We start from the raw sequence: 21,772 nt of genomic DNA on the forward strand, positions 1-21,772 counted from the left end.
TTTGGCAGACTGGCAGACAAACACAATGAGCAATCAAAAAAAAAAATTATGGAACAACAAATTTTCAGTGTAAATCAACTTTCACTTTCGCAACCTGAAATGTCAGTTATTGTCTAGGACATTGACAAATCCTGCCGATTTGACGCATTACGAGCAAACTGTCATTTATGCGTATTGTTGCATTGTTGTCTTTGTCACAGCGAACACAGCGAATGTCAAAAGTGCATGAAATGCTGTGATTGCAACGAAAAGGTGTAAAAGTTGTGCATTTATTTTTGACATTTGAGTGCTGAAAACAAAAGTTGGCGAAAACTCAAAATTGTTGCACATTTTAGACGAAATTCTGTAAGTGAACACATTATGAAAGTTTCATTGTAAAAATGTAGTTGGAAGCAAAATATTACACAGTTTTACAGAGAGATAATATTTTCGTGAGAATTAATGAGGATGCAAAGTCGATGACTGGCATTTTGCGTGCGTAATCCCTTTGTTTAAATCCTTTGCGGTTGTAGACTGTCTAAACCATTTTGCGTGAAGACGCAACAAAGAGTGGGTTCTTGTGCCACTTGCTAATGTTTATACCCTTAACAGGATATACAGTTGAGTGGGGAATGTTTACTTTCATTCAAAAGAACATTCTTTGGCATTTATTTTTTGAAGATTATCTTTTTCAGATTTTGGCCGCGGCTACGTCTCAGAAGGTCCATCCATTTGGGCCTAATTTTCGATTATCCGTTCGAACATTTCGACTGGTAACTGGCGCATGATGTTTTGCTATAAGGCCTGAATCAAAGAGGCTTATACATATATCCCCACAGGAAAAGTTTTATATCACACAATCTTGGTGGCCAATCGACCAAACCAAAACGGAAATTATCTATTCTCCGAAGTGTTCTCGCAATAAATCCATTGGAACACCCGTTCCAAATCTGGAATTGGGAATAGAAGTCAAATTACATACAAATTTCCGTCCAAAACTCGAAGTCTCTCTAACTCAAAGTTGTTTGTGGTTTATGTTGATTCGAGTTATGGAAGTTCAACTGCATTAAGTTTGTAACACCCAGAAGAAAATGTCGCAATCAAGTCGTTGTATGTAAAACTTTTTCAGTCAAAGAGATATCTTTACGAAATTTGGCACTGATTATTTTCCAAAGCAACCGTACAATCTCCACACATATTATTCAGATCGGATTACTACATAGAACATATAGTTGCCATACAAACTCACCGCTTAAAATCAGTATAGTACAAATCTTTTTTATACTCTTTCCTGCTGTAAGCAATATACTTGTGTAGGGTATCATTGCTTCGGTGCAGCCGAAATTAACGTTTTTCTTTGCTTTTGTTACGTTCAATGTTTGCTACTGTTTTGCATTGTTTGTTATTGTAAGGCGCAAGGATTGCATGCATATACCCAGGATTAGAAGGAAACACTTACTAGAAAAGACACTGATCAGTTCAAACATAAGTACATACATATGTACGTATAGTATGACAAGTCCTTAAGTTCCATTTAGTCACCGTGACACAACGCGTGCGTCATTGACTTTTATCCGCTTATGTTGTCTGCAGCAACATGAGGTGAAGAAGCAATTTTACGCAAAATTGGCGCAGCACAAAATAATACCAGGAAGCGTATGCTACTTTTGCATGCCAACAATGCTTATTGGTTTATATACATACATACACACATAAATACATACATAAACACGAATACATACATACATAAACACAAATGAATTTCCTATTTTATATTTTTTTGAGTTCAAATATCTTCTGCAGTTCCATTACTTTCCAATTCACTGGAAATATTCAGTCGCTCATTCATAAAAAAAATTAAAATTTATAAACATTTATTTGCTTTAATATAAACACATTTGCGCTAGTGTCCAACAATATTAATAACAATAAAAACAAACATACACAGTAAGTGAATTAGCTGTCATTCAGATATATATAAATATTTTCATTCAATAAAATTTATTACTTGGAAATCGACGGCGCTACCGGAATGAAGTAGAGCTATTTGGCGCTTGACGCAAATTTGTCAATATTTTAATTATTTCCAGAGATATATGTAGCTATTTTAGTGACTCGACATCCAAACCGGGAGTATCGTTGAAACTGGGCGTAATTTTATCCAAAACTTTAAACGCCTTTATCTCGAAACAAATTTTTTTAAAACTTTATCACATTTTCTTAATATCTACTTGAGTAATTTTAATGAAATTTTTCCCTATATATAGCACATTTCCGATTAAAAAAATTCAAATTGTCAAAAAATAGTAAAAAGAAGCAAGAAAGGAAGAGCTAAGTTCGGGGGCAACCGAACATTTTATACACTTGGAACCCGCAGGAATCAAAGCCAGGGCAATACCTTAAGGTGTTAAACGTCAATCAGAGGATCGAAATCCAAGCAATTTTATAAATTTATATACATACATATATATTTATAACTCATACACTGATCAGCATATTCGGCATAAGGTAAAAAAACGAAATCGTTATATGTAGTATATGGAAGTTAGAGGAATATCGACCCGATTTTATCTATTAACTACTATCACATTCTTTATATGCAATCACCAATCACATGGAGTAAAGTCAGCTGGATGTTCAAAAATCCTAATATTAGTTATATGGGAGGTAGGCAAGTTTCCGCTGATTTTTTTTTATTTAAACCAAAGATGCACAGCCATTGGTAAAACGCGCTTTGTAATTTTTATTGGGATAACTCAAATATCGGCTGATATATGCGGTAAAAAATCACCCGGAAGTTCGAAAATCTTTATGTTAAGTATATGGGGGCTCAGGGGAGTATTAACCCCATTCAACCCATTTTTGATACACAGAGATATTATTCTTAAAAAAGAACCCTCTCTGAACATCAACTGGATGTCCCATATCCGATCACATCCGATATTTTCGGTCAAAAATCAACTATAGATACTGAGATCCACATATTCGGTTGAATGTGAACAATTTTTAGTCGAAATTGTATTCCGTTATATGAGCACAATAGACCTAAGGTCGCGGTGCATTCCTCCTTTATCAATCTAATCCCGTTATATTAATTGCTTCTTGATTTGTGTACTGGAAAGTGAAAGAATCAAATGGAATTTAAAATTGTGCTATATGGGAGGTAGGCGTGGTTGTAGTCCGATTTCACCCATTTTCGCACGTGACATAGGTATATGAGAAGAATGCCACGTACTAAATTTAGTCGAAAACGGTCGGTCGGGTTTGTTTTCACCAAAAAGTGGGCGATGCCACCATCTTTTGAAACTCTATAACTTAAATTGAAATCGTCGGCCATTTATCATATGATTCAGAGCAGTCGAATTTCTGATTTTTACCGAAAATTAAGTTTTAACAGTAACTGTCATGAAAAAACCGGTCAGTTCCACTTTTCTTTCCCTTAGAAAATATAGAGCGATAGAAACCATAATTGCTGTTTCCACCTATCTGAACTGTTTTTTTCATAGTGTGGCGATCGGTTTCAGCTCTAGCAACAGCAATGTTTTGGAAGACCCTAGAAGTCTTTGAACTCATATCTGAAGGACTTTCAGAGAAGTTTTTATCGAAATATACCCTCGCGATTGTGACAGTACCAGTAAATAGAGAAAATTGTCAAAAATTGTCAAGTCAAAGTCAAGAAGTTAACGATTATTAGACAAATAGGAAGTTTTCTGGAAACATTTAATGAGTCGAAGATGTTCAGTTGGTAACAATGAGGATTCAGGCTGAAAATAAAAACTAAAACTAAACATTTGAATAATGCATGCATATACATACCTATGTATATACATATGTATGTATGTCTACTTCTCTTGCACGTCACCAAATTAAGAATCCCGTGCTTGAGGTTTGCTTGAAATGGACACCGGCGAGACAGGGAATGTACATACAAAAACAATTGCTGCAATAAGCAAAATATTTAAATAATATAAAATATTTATGTGCTTATTCATGTATATACATGTATATAGATATACATATATATGTATATAAACAATTCATACTGCATTTATTTGTTGTAATATGAAATCTGTAGAGCTCAGCTCTAGCAAAAGTGTGGGAACCATAAAATAAGCAAAAATTATTTTTGTTATATTAATAAAAAATTAAGAATGCAACAACAACAATTAAATAGCAAAAACAAATTGCAAAATTAGGCAGTCGAAAGCGGTCTTTGCTTTATTTTTATACTCTTGCAACATGTTGCTACGGAGTATAATAGTTTTGTTCACTTAATGATTGTATATCGAGTTAGATATGTATAGAGTTATAAGGGTGATCCATTTCTAAGTTTCCTATTAAAAAAAAATCAGAAAATTCAAGCTTAATGAAAAGATATCATACGATTTCGGTGGCCAATCGACCGGCCCAAAACATGAAATAATCTGCTCAATCAATCCATTGATTGATGCCATGTGTTGGAAGTGGCGCCTTCTTGTTGAAACCAAATTTCGCCGAGATTACAAGGTTCAATTGCAGGCATCAAATAGTCGGTTATCATGGCTCGATAACGGTCACCATTGACGATTCGCAGGTGCATTTCTTTTAGTAACTATGTGTTCAGTTTGTATGGAAGCTATATGCTAAAGTAATCCGATCTGAACAATTTCTTCCGATATTACATTATTTCTATGAACAATAACTCATATCAAATATCGTGAAGATATATCGCCAAATGAGGAAGTTTCCCATGCAAGCATTCGATTCCGATCATTCAGTTTGTATGGCAGCTATATGCTATAGTTAACCGATCTGAACAATTTCTTCGTATATTACATTATTATCTTAGAAAATAATCTGTACCAAATTTCGTGAAGATACCCCGTCAAATGTCAAAGTTTTCCATACAAGACATTGATTCCGATCGTTCGGTTTGTATGGCAGCTATATGTTATAGTGGTCCGATATCGGCCGTTCCGACAAATGAGCAGCTTCTTTAAGAGAAAATGACGTTTGCAAAATTTTAAAACGATATGTTAAAAACTGAGGGACTAGTTTGTATATGTATTTACAGACAGACGGACATGGCTAAATCGACTCAACTCGACATACTGATCATTTATATATATACTTTATAGGATCTCCGACCCTTCCTTCTAGGTGTTACAAACTTCGTGACAAATTTAATATACCCTGTTCAGGGTATGAAGATATATACATATATTCGTATAGGCCTAAGTGTGTACATGTTACATATAGATGTTTACTGAACTTTTGCAATATTTATGTAAATTCATTTTGTAGGCTTTTCGCTTAATTGCGTTTATTTACCGACACAAAACAATTGTTTTTTAATTTGCCACTTTTTTTGAGTTATGAATGCATTTTGATAATGAACTTTTTTATTAGTGTGACCCATTTAGTAGGAAACAGTTGCGGAAGCCATGGCATTGACATTAACCGAAGAGCTTATTTCACAAAAAACATGAAAAAACATTAACTTTGACTGCACCATACCTATAGCTATAATACCCTATATCCAATCGACAGTCATCCGAATGGACTGCAAACGATGAACTCGCTCCAAAGCGTGGAAATGCGCAACAGTCGGCTGGGAAGGTTATTGCGTCTGCATTTTGGGTTGAGCATGGAATAATTTTTATTGAAAGACCCTGAAAAAGAAAGGATCATAAACAGCGACTATTACATAACCGTATTGGACCGTTTGAAGGACGAAATCGCCGAAAAAGTTCCGCATTTGAAGAAAAAGAAAGTTCTGTTTCACGAAGCCAATGCACCGCGTCAAAAGTCAGTGAAAACGATGACAAAAATCCATAAATTGCGATTCAAATTGCTTCCGCATCTACCGTATTCTCCAGATCTGACCCCCAGCGCTATTTCCCGTTCTCAAATTTCAAAAGATTGCTCGGTGGTAAGAAATTTTCATCAAATAAAGAGGAGATCGCCTAAACTGAGGGCTATTTTGAAGTAAGGGAACAAATTTACTACAAAAATGGTATCGAAAAGTTGGAGGGTCGCAGTATATCACCTCTGAGGGGAACTGCATTAAATAGTGAAAACGAATTTTGCGAAAAAAACGAGTTCTAATATGGTAGTCCGAGAGCTTTTTAATGGACTTGGTATACAGGCAGACTGACGGCCATAGCTTCATCAACTCAGCTCATCACACTTTGTACAGTATATTATAAGTCATCACTTCGATTTGAATTTCACTGAGATTTCAGCAAGTCTGCTTTCTCGATGGGTCTTTTAATAGGATCGAATCGAAATAGGATATTATCAGTTTTCAATTAGATTTTAATGTCTCTGAGACTCAAGAGAGTCTGCCTTGTGGAGAAAATCTAAAATTATCGAATAAGAATTAGAATGATAGCGCTCAACTTCTGTTATAAGTCTATTTTCGCATTGGAGCTTTAGTTACCATCTTATGGTAATCATAATAGGTCTACTGAGCGTACTATTCGCAACATCATCACCTATCTTGAGACCCAGCAAACATCACGCGTGTCATTTGCCAGTTACCAGTCGAAATGCTTGAACGAGTCATCGAAAAATGGAACCAACGGATGACCATCTGAGACGAAGCCGCGGACAATATTTGAAATCTCTGTGTTTTTCCTTTAAATAATTAGTAGGGAACCTCCAAATGGATCACGCTTTATAATATTTTGATGGATTTTTCATGAGATTTTTTTTTTCATTTTTTAATATACATATGTATGTATATCCACTAACAGCATCGTTGCTATAGTATTAATTGCTAGTCAAACTTAAAAAAAACATTCACGTATTAAAGAAGGTGTTAATCCTATTAACTGACAGGCGTGTTGCATTTGCGGTCAATTTGTCCTGTCGAATTTTGATTAAATTTATAAATTGTAAAAACAACTTTAATCCCATGCATACAGCCAATTAGACTATAGAAGGCATTAAATAAGTTCACGAAGGGTGTTGCCAGTGGTGATGCAACTAACCAAAAAAAAGGGTGAGAGCGTAGAAACAGAAGCTCGGAGGGTTCCTTCCTGATCTTGGGCTTTTGGTGGTAAGTACACATAGACACTAAAATATTTTATTAAAAAAATATTTTTGAATATAAAAAGCCATATTTCTTAAGCTAAATATGTTACTAAGAAGGTTATGTCCATACATGCCTTCTTTTAACTGCATTTCAAACAGTTCTTAACCTCAAAATTTTAATACTTCTTAAGCGGCTTAGACTCCGTATAGCCATTTGCATCTAAGCAGAGCTGTGAACAGGTACCCACCCAACTAGTTGTTGCATAAGTGTTGTGCAATCCAAAAGCCAAACAAAAACTCGCTGCTGCTGTCAGTTCAGACAGTTTTTATGAACTCTTAATCCCCATAATCCCCTACATAATCATCCCTAATTTGAGCACTTCCATATTGTTGCATGCTTCATAAATTTTCTTCACTGCCTTTAGGGAATTATTGGGCTCATGACGATTTTTTCTTATTCATTTCCACAGTAAGCGCACCTTTTTTATGCTGCATCCTAGCAACCGCTAGAGCATAGCATGCAAGCACAACATTTGTTTTTGTTTTCAACCCTGCAACACCTTTATTTGTCACCTTTTTGCTGCATGCAATATTAGACAGTTTTTCGGTGGTACCACTTCATTGCTGCGCTTTGTTTTCAATTTGTTGTTGCTGCTTGTTTGCTCTTGTTGCTTTTCATTCACACTGCATTGCAGCGTTTTTATTTATTTTTCGTGATCTTTCAAATTCGTCAGGCTAAATGAAATGTACAAAAAAAAAAATCAGAGCAGAAAATTCCTTAATTGAAATATGATGCCTTTGGATTGCAGCGCCCAAGCAACCAGTCAACCAACCAGAATGTTGAGGCACCCGCTTGCGATGATTTTGTGACGAGTGAAGAGTCGCATAGACGTGAAGCATCGCTACTAGTACGCAACTGTTGTCTATAGTTGTTGTTATTGTTTTGCGGCTCATGTTGCAAATGTCAGCAATTGCCGTTTTGGCATGGCAATGTAGCGTCACAGCGATTTCAAGTGATGATAAACAAAATACGATGGAAAAGATGAAATATTTGTGTAAAAAATATTTATTTTAATTATAGAAAAACCTTTCAGATATCCATGATATTAACGAATATTTGCCGAATTCTGGAGAAAATACTTTCCGAGTCCTTAAGCCAGATCGTTGGCTCGTTGGATCGTATAGATCGAAAATATACGTATACGATATATTGGGCCTGAGAAAACTGTTGACGAAATGGGTGCCGCGTTAGCACACTCGGGACCCGTACAAGCCCAATTGTGAAACCACTTTGCAGCAGACTTTAACAATATTTAAGCGGAATTTTGAAGAGGTACAGTGAGTTTAACAATATTTAAGCGGAATTTTGAAGAGGTACAGTGGACTGCACCCGGCGAACCTTCTGCAAAGTAAGCCGATATATCAAAAAGCTCTGCCTTTTCGCTACTCCTACCATAGAAAATCAAGTAACACCATTTTCATGACCTATGCAGGTACACTCTGATAAATCCATCTTCCCTTTGCTCCTGTGTCCCAACGATTTTAACATTCCTGTATGCTGACATGTCCGTTTTACGTTTTGCCATTTTCAGCCCAGTTCTCGAGCCATTATGTCTGGCGGCATTATCCCAGCTTCATGACACACCGTGCGGAATGCGCTAATAATTCTGAAAGCACTTAGCCGGAACACTCATTTTGGCATTATTTTATATGTTTTGCATTCATCCTGGTTCCCATGCAGACGAGGCAAATTGATTGGTTAACCTAATTATGGCATGCTCAAGGCGCTTTGTCGATAAGCGCCGATGTTTTTATCAAAACTGAAGAGTTCTGAACTTTACAAAGATTCGGCGTTTCGCCAGCCGGGTCTAAGTAACCCGATCGGACGCGGATATTTTGCCGGTCAAGCACTGTCAATCCGAAAACATTCCTCCAAAATACTTCAGTGATGTTTTCTGCCGTTACAGCAACAACAACCGACGTTTCTAGCTGTCCAAGTGGGCATTCGAGGCTCCACGAATAACAACTTGACTACCTAACCTAATCTACATAAGGTTAGAAAGAAAGGTATACCTAACTTACTGAAGACTACAGGTGATACAGGGACTTCTTGTAAGAGGAAATAGAGATTTCTTTAACAAACTGAGAGTAAAATTTTAACAATCGTCAAAAAAGTGGTGCATACATACATACATACATATACTATATGGAAAAAATCGCCTGTGCAATATGAGAAAATGTCTCAGGTTTTTTAAAGAAAAAACACAGAAACTTAATATTTAATGGAGACTGTTTATTTTCACTCGAAAGAGCATTATTTTTCACTTTTTTTTCGAAGATTATCTCTTTCAAATGTTTGCCGCGCCTACTCGTCATATGATTCATCCGTTGAGTCCAATTTTCGATGACTCGTTCGAGCATTTCGACTGGTAATTTGCGAATGCCACACGTGATGTTTTCGTTTAAGGTCAGAATCGAAGGGACATTGTCCGCATAGACTTTCAAAACGTGAAATTATATGCTCAACGAAATGTTCTCGCAATAAATCCACTGATTGATGTGTGCGAAGTGCTGCCGTCTTGTTGAACCCAAATGTCGCCAAGATCACGAGCTTCAATTTCAGACATCAAATAGGCGGTTATCAAGGCGCATAACAAACACCACTGACGATTACGTTCTCACCGGCATCATTTTTAAAGAAATAAGGACCAATGATTCCCCCGCTCCACAAACCACACCAAATCGTTGTGTTTTCTGGATGAAATGGCAGCCCTTGAATCTCTTTAGGTTGTTTTTCGTCCCAAACGCGACAATTTTGCTTGTCCTTTGAGCCAGAAATAGGCCTCGTCGCTGAACAAAATTTGGCTGGAAAACGTCGGATCTTCCTTAAACTTTTCAATTTAGCGAAGCGATGTCGCTTGGAAGATCGAGCCGCTTCAGTTCTTTAACAAGCTGAATTTTGTACGCTTTCAATTTAAAATATCGACGTAAAATGCATCAAGTCAGTCCACGTCACACGTCAGTCCACGTCACACGTCAGTCCGAGTTGCTGTGAACGCCGCCAGATCAACTCTCCGCGGTCTTCGTGTACACTCTTAGCTACGGCTGCTATATTTTTTCTTTCTTTTTCTTTCTAAAAAGTACCTACATTTGGATCACCCTTTACATATTTAGCTTTATATAAAGCTTCTTAACAAGAAAATTCTTTTGTTTTACGATTTTCCATATTCATCCAGGTAAATACATACATACCTGGATATATAAATATATACTTGTTGGCATGTAAATGGAAACGACAAACAACTTGTACATATTTGAAGAATTCGACACGGAAATCTTTGCACAATTTTGTTCGATTTCAACGGAATTCTATGAGGGCTAAATAACAGTACACTCGCAACATGTGATACGATGCCACAAATGTGACGTTTGCCACTGTTGCCGGCCACGTACAATAAATTGTTCTAATTTTCAATTATGTTTTCTTATACACAAACGAAATTTAAAACGGCTAATTTGTGGGTCCACTGTTGGTTTATTGGTTTGCGGTGCAATTTTGGGTAATTGGATGCATTCGTGGAGGTTGTTTCTAACGCGAAGGTAGAAATTGCAATTGAAATATGGTAAGAAAGAGAAGGTGACTAATTGCAATGACTCAAGTGCCATTGCAATAACGGTAAAAGTGGACACGAAAATTTAGTTTTTTCTATATGGATTAAGTTACAATTAATTTGAATTAGTAATAATAATAATTTTAAAGAAAAAAATATTTTTTGAACTAATAAAGATAATAATTTAGAATAAAAATAATTTTAATTAATAATGATAATTTTAAATAAAAAAAATATATTTGAGTTAATAATGATAATAGATTTGATAAAAATTATATTTTTTTTTTGAATTAATAATGGTAATCATTTTAATAATTTAAATAAAAATATTTTTGCATTAATAATAATAATAATTTTTAAAAAAAAAATTTATTTTGCATTAATAATAATAATAAGTTTTAATAAAAAAATATATTTTGCAAAAATAATAATAACGATTTTGAATACAAAAATATATTTTCGACTAAAAATTTCAACATTCACTCAATACAATATATTTCCCATTTAAATTTGCAACTTTTCACCCAAAAAAAATCTCAATAATAATTTGGGTCAAAGACTCCACTCCCCAAATATTTTTTCTACATTAAATTACGTTAGTTTTTGAGCTGCATGCAAAATAAAGTTTCTTTATTTTAATTAAAAAACTTGTTTTTCTAACCAAAAAAAATCAAAAAACAGTAAAAAGAAACTCAGTAATAAATCAAAATGGCGCGCTTGCCACATTGGCAACGCCTCTCAAGGATAATGAAACCAAAACAACCCCTTATACCGTACAGTGCACGCAATAAGAACACACGTTCCAATCTCAATTCGTTTCGCGAGCAGCAAAATGTTGCCTTGCATTGGTATGCGTTCGTTTGAGTGTGTGCTGAGCACACACCCACACTATGAAAGACTTGCAGGCGCACTACGAACAAACACTGCGCTCATTCACCAATTCCACCAGCCACCACCATTCATTAATGTGTGCATGGCAAACCAATCCAACTACAGCAACGGACAGGAAATTCTTGCTCAAAAAATGCGCTTTTGACTTTTTTGTATCAGTTCTTTTTGAACCACAAAACGTAGCGGTAGCTTTGTAGACGATATGCGGCACAGTGTAACGAGCGTGTGAAAAAACTATTGATTACAAGAATTTTAAATCATTTGCAAGCAGTTGTGTGAATTGGAATTTGAGTAAAAAATTTAAAAAATTATACAAAAAATTAAAAAATGAATTAAATATTAATATGTGCCATTAGTGTTTGAGTGCAAGCAAATTACATTTCAATACAACTTTATGTGGTTTCAAAAACACTATACAGCAATATATAGAAAAAAAAACAAGTGTTTACAAATTATATAAATCTATAGTGTGTGCATAAACGCTGCACATTGTTGACCAATGTTTGACAAGAATATGGATACAACACTTTCATCATCGCTACACGTTGGTGATATAGATTCCACAAGTTCCGGCGGCACATCCTCAGACAATTCGACAGTTATGCAGGATAATATGCATTCACCAGTGCAATATGGTAGTCTTTATATACCAAATTCAAGTAAGAAATCAATATAAAAATTAAAATGATAAAAAGTAATAAACAAAAAAAATTATGGTCAACAAGAGTACCTGTTGGTTATTTTAATAATTAATTGGAATTATTGGATTAAAAATTTTCATAATAAAAATCTGCAATCATGTCAAAAGAAGTACCCTTGATCAAAATAGACCCAGACTAACAAAACAAAATTCACGTACCTACATGCATTGTTAAAACTACCCGGAATTTGTAAATAAAACTTAAATATTTAAAATTAAAAAATATTAATTATTCAGCAATATTTATTTTGTCGCCTTCAAACTGATACCTACCAAATGTAATACACTTATACCAACAAAATTTCCAGTGCTCGAACTGCTTTTCATAAGCACTTTTTGGGATGGCGTTCAGCTCCTTGATCGATTGAAAGCGGGTTTCACGGAGCGGAAATTTCAGTTGGGGGAACAAAAAAAATCACACGAAGCCAAATCTGGTAAATACGGTCGTGGATACCACTCTTCCACAATTTATGCCGGCAATTAATGCAGACGCCACAATACGGCCAACTCCTACGGTCGTCGGACCCTCAGTATCTTCATGATACACCAAACCACGAATAACGAAAAAAGCAATGAGCGGTGTTACTTTTTCCATTCCGATGATTGTTGACTTGTTTACATGTCGAGCACATAAACCCATGTCACATCGGCAGTTATAATGCTCTCCACAAATGTGGGATCGTAATTCGCACGATCAAGCATGTCCAAAGAGTCTTGTTTACCGCACTCTTTTTGAAAAAAAATCAGTTTTATCACGACGAGTTGAGCAAGAACGCGTTTCATACCCGAAATATCCACCAAAATCATTCGAAAGGATTCGCGAGAAATGTCGAGGCCTCTTGCCATCTCTCTAACACATGTCACGGTTTTCAAGCATCATATTCTTCACTTTTTTATTATTTTCATCGGTTGAAGGGTCACAGGTCGTGCAGAACGAGGTATGTCTTCAACGACCTCTCGAACGTTTTTGAAGGCTTTGTACCACTCGTAGGCTTGTGTTTTTGATAAAACTGACACAGCAATTTTTTTTTAACACATTTTGAATTCAGTTGGATATCCTCATAAAGCCATTATCATATACCCACGAAACAAAAAGAATAACTTTACTCCAGAACTAAAAGAACATTTTCCAGTCAGCATATGGTATGCACATACATCCAGCATTTATAGGAAATTTTGACAGTCCATCACTTCAAGTTTACTAGCTAAACTGGCGGAACTTGTGATTAGAAAGAACGGGGCGAGATGGTTTAAGATCCAATACCTGCTTTGAGAGTGAAAATAATCATGTTATCAGACGTCTTTGTCCAATAGTCCTTGCGAAGCTGGAACTTGACTTTTTTTTACAGTCAGGAACCCAAATCGTTTTGACTTTATACTCTTGTTTTATTATATCTTTAGGGACTTCAGTCATACAAGTGATGAGTATGACGAATAGACTAGGATAGATAATTTTTGAAGGCAACATACCTTATAATGGAATAGAACTGATTGGAAACGAAAGATAAATTCTTTGTTATCTTATAACGGAAAAATAATTTACGGAACAGGAAGAGGTGGGAATTTGTTTTTATTTTCTGCAACACTACGGTTCCTATAGAAAAAATTTATATGGTAGAGTTTTCGGTTATGAAAAGGTCTACGACTTTTGTATTAACTCTTTTTCCACGTGATCTGAAAATGTATGCGGACTCAAATAACAAAGTTTTTGGGTTTTTATTTCTATCTTCTATGTAGTACAATTTCATAAAATTGTTCAATGAACTATCAGAGGAAGGCCATTGTACATATTTATAAATTATATAAAGCGATTAGATAGTTTTAACATATGTATGTATGTATGTGTAAAATTCTATTTTTGAGCCATCCTTCAGCTAAAAATACTTCAAGCTCTAGAAATTTTTATTTCCAATAAATTAAACATGAAAACTCGGACCCCATACAAAAAATAAGGATAAACTGTAAAGAGCGACAGGGAAAATTTAGCTTAGAATGCGCATTTCTCAAGCATTGAATTACACACATATATGTATGTACCATATACATACAGACAAATAACAATAACAACTTGAGCATAGAACATTATAAAGTAACATAATCCAAAAAACCAACGAAACATTTATGAGAATTTACTGTTATTGCATGTATTATATACATACATACATACAAATTTTACATACTTACATAATAAGTGGAGCATTGCTTATTTAAATACAATATACATATAGTATGTACTATATATAGTATTATATGAAATGGTAATTTTTCGAATTGAGAGCTTGAAGCGACCAATCAGTTTGATAAGTGCTGGGCTTGAATAATTTTTTTTCGCGATTATTTCGTTCATTTTCAAAAATAATCTCGTATACAATTTATTTTAGTTGTTGTAGCATAAAAGGAAATACTTTTTGAAAATCTTGATAAAACATGCTTATCGAGGTTCCTTACTTTTTTAAAGAAAAACATAGAAACTTCAAATTTATTGGAGAATATTCGAAAGAACATTCTTTGATATTTATTTTTTGAAGATTATCTCTTTCAAATGTTGGCCGTCTCAGATGGTCCATCCGTTGAGTTCAATTTTTCATGACTCGTTCGAGCATTTCGACTGGTAACTGGCGAATGACCCGCGTGATGTTTTGCTCCAAAAGCCGAATCGAAGCGGGATTATCCGCATAGACTTTAGACTTCACATATACTCACAAGAAAAATTCTAACCCTGTGATATCGCATGAACTTGGTGGCCAATCGACCGGCCCAAAACGTGAAATTATTTGCTGACAGAAGTGTCTCTCAAAAAATCCATTGATTGATCATGAGCTTCAAATAGCATGGCGCAATAACGGTCGCCATTGACCGGCGTAATTTTTGAAGAAATATCTATCGATGATGCCACTGGCAAACTACACCAAACCGTTGTTTTTTCGGGATGAGATAGCAGCTCTTGAATCTCTTGATGTCCCAAATGCGGCAATTTTTCTTGTTTACATACACATCGAGCCAGAAATGGGCATCATCGGTGAACAAAATTTGGCTCGAAAATGTCGAATCTTCTTTAAACTTTTCAAGCGCTTACAGAGCGTAGCGATGTCGCTTGGGAAGGTCCAGCCGGTCCAGTTCTTGCACAAGCAGTATTTTGTACGCTTTCAATTTAAGACCTCAACGTAAAATGTTTTATATAGTTAAAAGCTGAGTTAAAGTGAGGGTTTACTTCTACCACTAATTACTAATCTTCTTATTATCTAATTTCAGATTATCGCGGCAATATCTCCTGCAAAACTGTGTTACACTTCGATAAGTTCCCCGCCTATGCGAGTGACAAAGACATCGAACGAAGATTCTGCGATATAAGTATTGATTATGACAAGTCACCACCGCCCACCGCTGCGGGCTCACCGCTTTATCCCGCGCTGAATGGTATTATATATGAAAACGGTATTGGTGATCATAATGGTAATACAAAAACAACACTCAACAGTGAAGCAATCAACAGCATTAATCGCCCAGGTGCAGTGGGTTTGAATGGCGGCAGTCAACTGATTTCCGGTATAACAACACATGGTTTAACGGGTGGATTTCAATTGGATCGCAAATTTTTGCAATTCACCACAGATCAGGTGGGTGTCAATTAATTTTGCGTAGTACAAAAATTACTCGCACTATGACATACATATGTTTGATATTAATATTTTTCTCGCATTTTACAGATACAATGCATGTGTGAAGCACTGCAGCAGAAGGGCGATATCGAGAAGTTAACCACCTTTCTGTGCAGCCTACCCGCCAGTGAACTTTTCAAGACGAACGAGAGCGTGTTGCGTGCTCGCGCACTTGTCGCCTATCATCGTGGACAATTTCATGAACTCTACAATCTCTTGGAAACGCATTGCTTCTCAGTGAAATTTCATGTGGACTTGCAGAATCTATGGTTTCAAGCGCATTACAAGGAAGCAGAGAAAGTGCGCGGACGTCCATTAGGCGCGGTCGATAAATATCGTCTGCGCAAAAAGTATCCATTGCCGAAAACCATTTGGGATGGCGAGGAAACCGTTTACTGTTTCAAAGAGAAAAGCCGAAATGCTTTAAAAGATTGCTATATGACAAATCGTTATCCAACGCCGGATGAGAAGAAAACGTTATCGGAGAAAACCGGTCTAACACTGACACAAGTGTCTAATTGGTTCAAAAATCGAAGACAGCGTGATCGAACACCGCAACAAAGACCGTGAGTATTTGCTAAGTGAAAAGTGTACGTTTAAGTAATATGCATGTAGAGCATTAGTGTGAGGTCTGAGGGGGATTTGCTCGAAGCATTGAATCTTACACCATCCATATGATAGTTGTATGTTTGACCTTAATGTCTTTTTAACCGCTATTCCTGAGTAGGAAATGGAAATCTCTTTCTGTCCAAACATTTTTCGACCTACCAACAATGAGTCGTCGGGAGGTGACGAGCAACATTTCCATATCTTGTTAATGGAGGTGTTCGTTCAGCAACCTTAGAAGTATACTGGGTGTTTTGAGGTTTCAATTGAGGTTCATTGTTGCTCTAATACATGAAATTTTGCTCATTTTGTGGTGATCCTCGTTGAATAAAATGTTGATACAGGTTTTTGACCTTCCTAACTTTTACATCTCAACAAATTAAATTTGTAATCGATTCTTTACACCTTACAAAGAATGTGATTTGAGGATTTTCTAGGCTAGATCGACATTCCAAGCTTTTAAAAGCAGTTCATGGAGTTCACTCTACATTTTTGAGCTACGTGGATGATCCTAACGGGTTGGCTTATTTGTTGAATATTTCTTCTCGCTCCACTTTCTAATTAAATCTCAAGTACTTAATTACTGTTCAATTAGGTTCTAAAGACCGTAAAATATTGGCTGCTATTGCCGAAATGTCGTCGGTTTGATGGCATTCATATGAGGAGAATGCACCTTGGACTAATATGGCTCTTGCCTTCTAGTCCAGGGTGTTATGCGACTCCCGTAACCATTGGATGATGTGCAGCCACGAGGTAAGTTCAGCTGTATTCAAACAAAGCCTTTCCAACACTGGGTCACTTTGGGAAGTAATGGTAGCTTTACCGCGTCAAGAAGGCTTTTGACTCTTACAAAAAAAAAAAACATAACAACATCAACTAACTGCAACATGCCGAGATCTAAGAGGCTTGGACGAACCAACCACAAGCGGTCAGAGAACAACGCTGCGCTCCAAATACTCCTCCGGGGATAGCGGGACAATAAAAACATTCGGAGGCCTTAGAAGGCATACGGATGGCAGTATTGCCCCGCAACTACCCGGCGGAGGTTTTGGTGTCAGAGGAGCTTACTGCGTTACAGGATAACATCATGGATGAGACTTACGGGTGTGCGGAAACACCGACTCATAACATGGTTGAGTTGACTGTAAGGACGAAAAGACGACCACCTGGCTAGCGGAGATCACTCCGAAGCTGGAAGGATGGAAAGGCCCAGTCCTATACGGTAAGAGGGGTGAAGAGATACCACCTATGCACATCACGATTCTATGAGTTCGCACTTGGTTTTATCAGGAACCAAAACGAGGGTATCAATACCTCGGCTTGGAAGATAGTTGGGAGCAGCGTTGAAACCACTGGATGGAGACTCAATATACCTATTGATGATGAGTCTTACAAATTTATCCGTCAGCAGGGATTCCGGCTGAACTATAGATTCATTGCCGTAGTTATGAGGCCCTGGGGAAGCCTAAAACGTCGGCGCAGAAGAACAGCCAGGAACAGCAGGGTGCTAGTGGACCATGAACCCACTCATTTCGGCATCAACCCAGTCAAGCATGTTGCTACTGGCACTGTCTAAGAAGGGAAACTAAATGTGTCTCTTAGCGAGCGGGAAGAGGTGCTACCCTCCACACAGAAGCTCCTGGATGGGCTGAAGGGACAGGATGGTGAGGACAGTGGGGATGAAGACCTGTAACTCATAGAACCAAACTAAGTCGAAATTCCAGCCTAAATGCTTCATCGGATAATCGGAAATGGGCAAAAACGCGTCGAGATACTTATGCAAACCGAGCCATGATAGACATTTGGTTCAAATCATAAATGGCATAAGATTATTTACACAACAAAACGAAGCAGAACTCATTTTGATCAAATTTTAGTGTTTTAGTTCATTTTATTTTCTACGCAGGTTCTCTTGGTTTGATCGCTAAAAACAAGAAAAGTCCATGAATGTCTCAAAAATCGCCTATTACACTCGCCATTTATTCTTACAAATCGACATGTGTGCTTCAATAAGGAGCGCGTACCAATTTACATAATAGAACAACAAAGAAAAAACGAAAGACGGAGCGTGCTCGAGAAGGTCTCACATTACAAAAATTTAAAGAAAAACTATGCACTGAATGGAGCAGAGCCTTTATGATACAAACATATGTAGATGTATGCATGTATGTATGTATAGTGCGTCAAAAGTCACAGCGGGCAGCCACTTGACTTTTTAGAAGGGCGTATACGCCAAGTGGTTTCCCTTTAACTCATAAAACACACACACACAACAACACGCATACATGTGTACCGGAGTGGGAGTCGATGAATGGCAAGTGCTAGTCCGCTAGCAACTTAATGCGGAAAATTCAATCGAACCAAATTGGCATTAAAAATCATTAAATTAAGCTGACCGTTAAACAGAAAAATACAACAAAAAAAGCATACGCATACGACATATGTATGTAGATGTGTTGCGCATGTGTAGCGGGACACGTACTATTTCCTGTTGTGATTTACATACGTGTACATAGCTAGTTGCGTTGTTGTTGTCCGGCGGCTGCGTAAATTCAATTTACACATTTAGCACTTGAGCGTGTTTTATGTGGCCATTTGCATCGTTGCGCCGCTGCGGTTCGCTGGCGGGCGAAATGCACTTTGCTTATTTCTTATTTTTTAATATTTTTAGACTTTAAGTCGCCAGAAGTTATTGCATTTTCTTTGTAATTGCCTTAGCAATGAAACGTCGCATACGTGTACACATACTCAAGTGTGCGCATGCGCAGCGCATGTGCCAGGATTGCAGCTTGCAGTGCTACGCACAAGATCGCACAGTGGGGTGTCAACACGAAATTATACTTTTCACGCATGTTTTGCATTAAAGCATTGCATTAAAGCATTGCATTTGGTACAATTTTTTAGTTGACTATAAAGTACAGTGTGGCCAAAAAAAAATTTGAGTTTATATTTTAAGATACAGTAGGACATTTTACAGATTTATTGGACAATAAATTTATGTTTTATTTAATAATAATATAATTTAATTCCTGGGAAGCGCAATAAGCATTTCTATAACCGGAACAGTTATAATAATTTTGCCACGAAGCTTCTAACACCCAGAAAGAAAACATCGGATCTTTATAAGTATAAACGACTAGTCTCTCTGTTAGTCTTCTCTCCACGAAGCTACTCATTCTTTGGAACCGCTGATATCGGACCACTATAACATATAGCTGACATACAAACTAATCGATCTAACTCAAGTCCTTGTATGGAAAACTTTTTTATTTGAGAAGCCAAAACAGTTAGACGAGTTATTTTTCTCTTTATATTATTTAAAAACAGCCCTGAAAGTTACAGACGGAACTCAGATCTACGAGATCGGGCAAAACTCTGAATTATGGGCCAGAGCGCAGGGAGTTGATGCTGTGGAAATGGCTAGACACTTTCTCCTTCAATGTCAAGCTTTCGCCAGACCAAGGTTGAAACATCTCGGTTGCCATACTTTCTACGAATCCGGCGAATTGGCTGGAGTAGATATTACTCAGCTTATTAAACTTGTGGCTGGCCCTAGGCGCTTTGTAGCGGTTTGTAGATTTACGACGGTCTTTTTGATACGTACTTAAGAGTTCTGGGCATCACAACGGACAAGCGTCTCAACCTGTCTAAGTGAGATTATTTGTGATCTCACTAATATAAGCTTGTTTACAACTTAGCCTAACCGAAAAAGGTCGTGCTTGAGTTAGAGAGATGTAAGAGGCTCTTAAAAATTTTTTTAAGTCGGCTGAACATATTTTTTTCGATATTTCGCATATAAAACACGTTCATAGAAGACGTTTTCTGAAAAAATTTTAATTTCTCGGAAAATTAACGTCAAGCAGTGGTCACAAAAGGAATGCTTGCCTAAGAAATTCAACTAGAGAGCTTCAACATAGCTTATTCGCCAGTTTTTTTATTTATGTGACCATTTACAGCTCACGAAATTCAAATACATATTTGCTTTATATGATCATCATTAAATTCTTTGTAAAATGTTTTTTTTTATGTTTATTTTTTATTTGTTTTGTCTTTTTAGTGATATCATGTCTGTCCTGCCTGTTCAACAATTGGATGCGAATGGTTTCCCTCGTATGTTCAATGCGCCCAGTTACTATCCGGAATCCATATTTAACACTCAATAGCATAAGATCTTACAATTTTAAGTAACTTCATTGTTTTCATAAGAAAACGCACATTTGAAAATTATTAATGGAAAGTAAACATTGTATATATAGTAGTAAAGTCCATTGAAAATGGCGAACTAGCATAAATTGTTTATAGATGTAAGTTAGTGTTAAAGAAAATTAAATATGTATGCTTGTTTGTGGAGAATTTAAAAACGTGGCAATACATTTAAAAACATAAAGGAGAGAAAGTAAAAATGTGGATGTTATTTAACTATTAATTTTATTATTCAACTGAACTCTTTACAGAGATAGTGGGGGGTTTCAACATTTCTTATGAAACGACTCAAGACATTTCGGTTAATGTTTTGGGTATGCAGCGTGTCAATACTAAACTTGTGCCGAAAGACCTGTATCCGTAGCAACAACGTAGCTGAGGACTCTAAATTCATCAAACGCATCAATACTGGCGACGAGTAGTGGGTTTATGAGAAGTATGAACGATTCCCACGACAGCCGGTTCTACGCACCGGAATTGACTCGGATTTCATCCGACCAAGGGCTGTTCTTTCGGCGATCTAACCCCGTTTGGATCGGTAAGTGTTAATTTGTGTTTGTCGTTACTAGAGAGAGAGAGAGAGAGTGGGTTTATGAATATGACGTCGAAACTGTATCCAACAATTTAGCGAATGGAGCTTCAACAATGAACCGTAATCGAAAAAACCAAAAATCAAGGTAAAAATACATACATTTTTCTCACCACGATAAAGCGTCGTCAGGTAATATCATGATTGCGACTGAGTTTTTGACCAAACGCAAAACAAGCGACATCGATCAGTCACCGTATTCGCCAGGTTTAGCTCTCTGTGACTTTATTTTGCTTTCGAAACCGAAAAATGCGGTTAATGCGTCATGAATCCATTGAAACATTTAACAGTCTTTCGCCAAAGGTACTGAAGGCCATCCCAGCCAAAGTCTAAGTAACCGGAACGGAGCCGAGTTTTTATCCGGCCATGTACTGCCAACTCGGCACCATGCTTCGAAATTACTTCAGAAATGTTTTATGCCGCTACAACAAAACCAACAACAAGTGTATAGAAAATTCTTTTAAGCTTTGATTGTATGGGTTCACAGAGAGCCTTTTTTAAAGCAAGAGCAAAGATT

General features: G+C 36.7%; 1 protein-coding gene across 1 annotated transcript; it reads left to right on the forward strand.

The window, feature by feature from the left end:
• The first annotated feature begins 11,997 nt into the window (after positions 1-11,997).
• On the forward strand, positions 11,998-20,863 carry LOC120779100 (homeobox protein SIX6). The gene is made up of 4 exons (XM_040111266.1): positions 11,998-12,157; positions 15,451-15,815; positions 15,906-16,423; positions 20,521-20,863. The coding sequence occupies exons 1-4, from the start codon at positions 11,998-12,000 to the stop codon at positions 20,624-20,626; spliced, it is 1,149 nt and encodes a 382-aa protein (XP_039967200.1). The 3' UTR covers positions 20,627-20,863.
• Positions 20,864-21,772: the final 909 nt, after the last annotated feature.

The sequence above is a fragment of the Bactrocera tryoni genome, chromosome 5, assembly GCF_016617805.1.
Source record: "Bactrocera tryoni isolate S06 chromosome 5, CSIRO_BtryS06_freeze2, whole genome shotgun sequence".
In the NCBI taxonomy this organism is placed as follows: Eukaryota; Metazoa; Arthropoda; class Insecta; order Diptera; family Tephritidae; genus Bactrocera; species Bactrocera tryoni.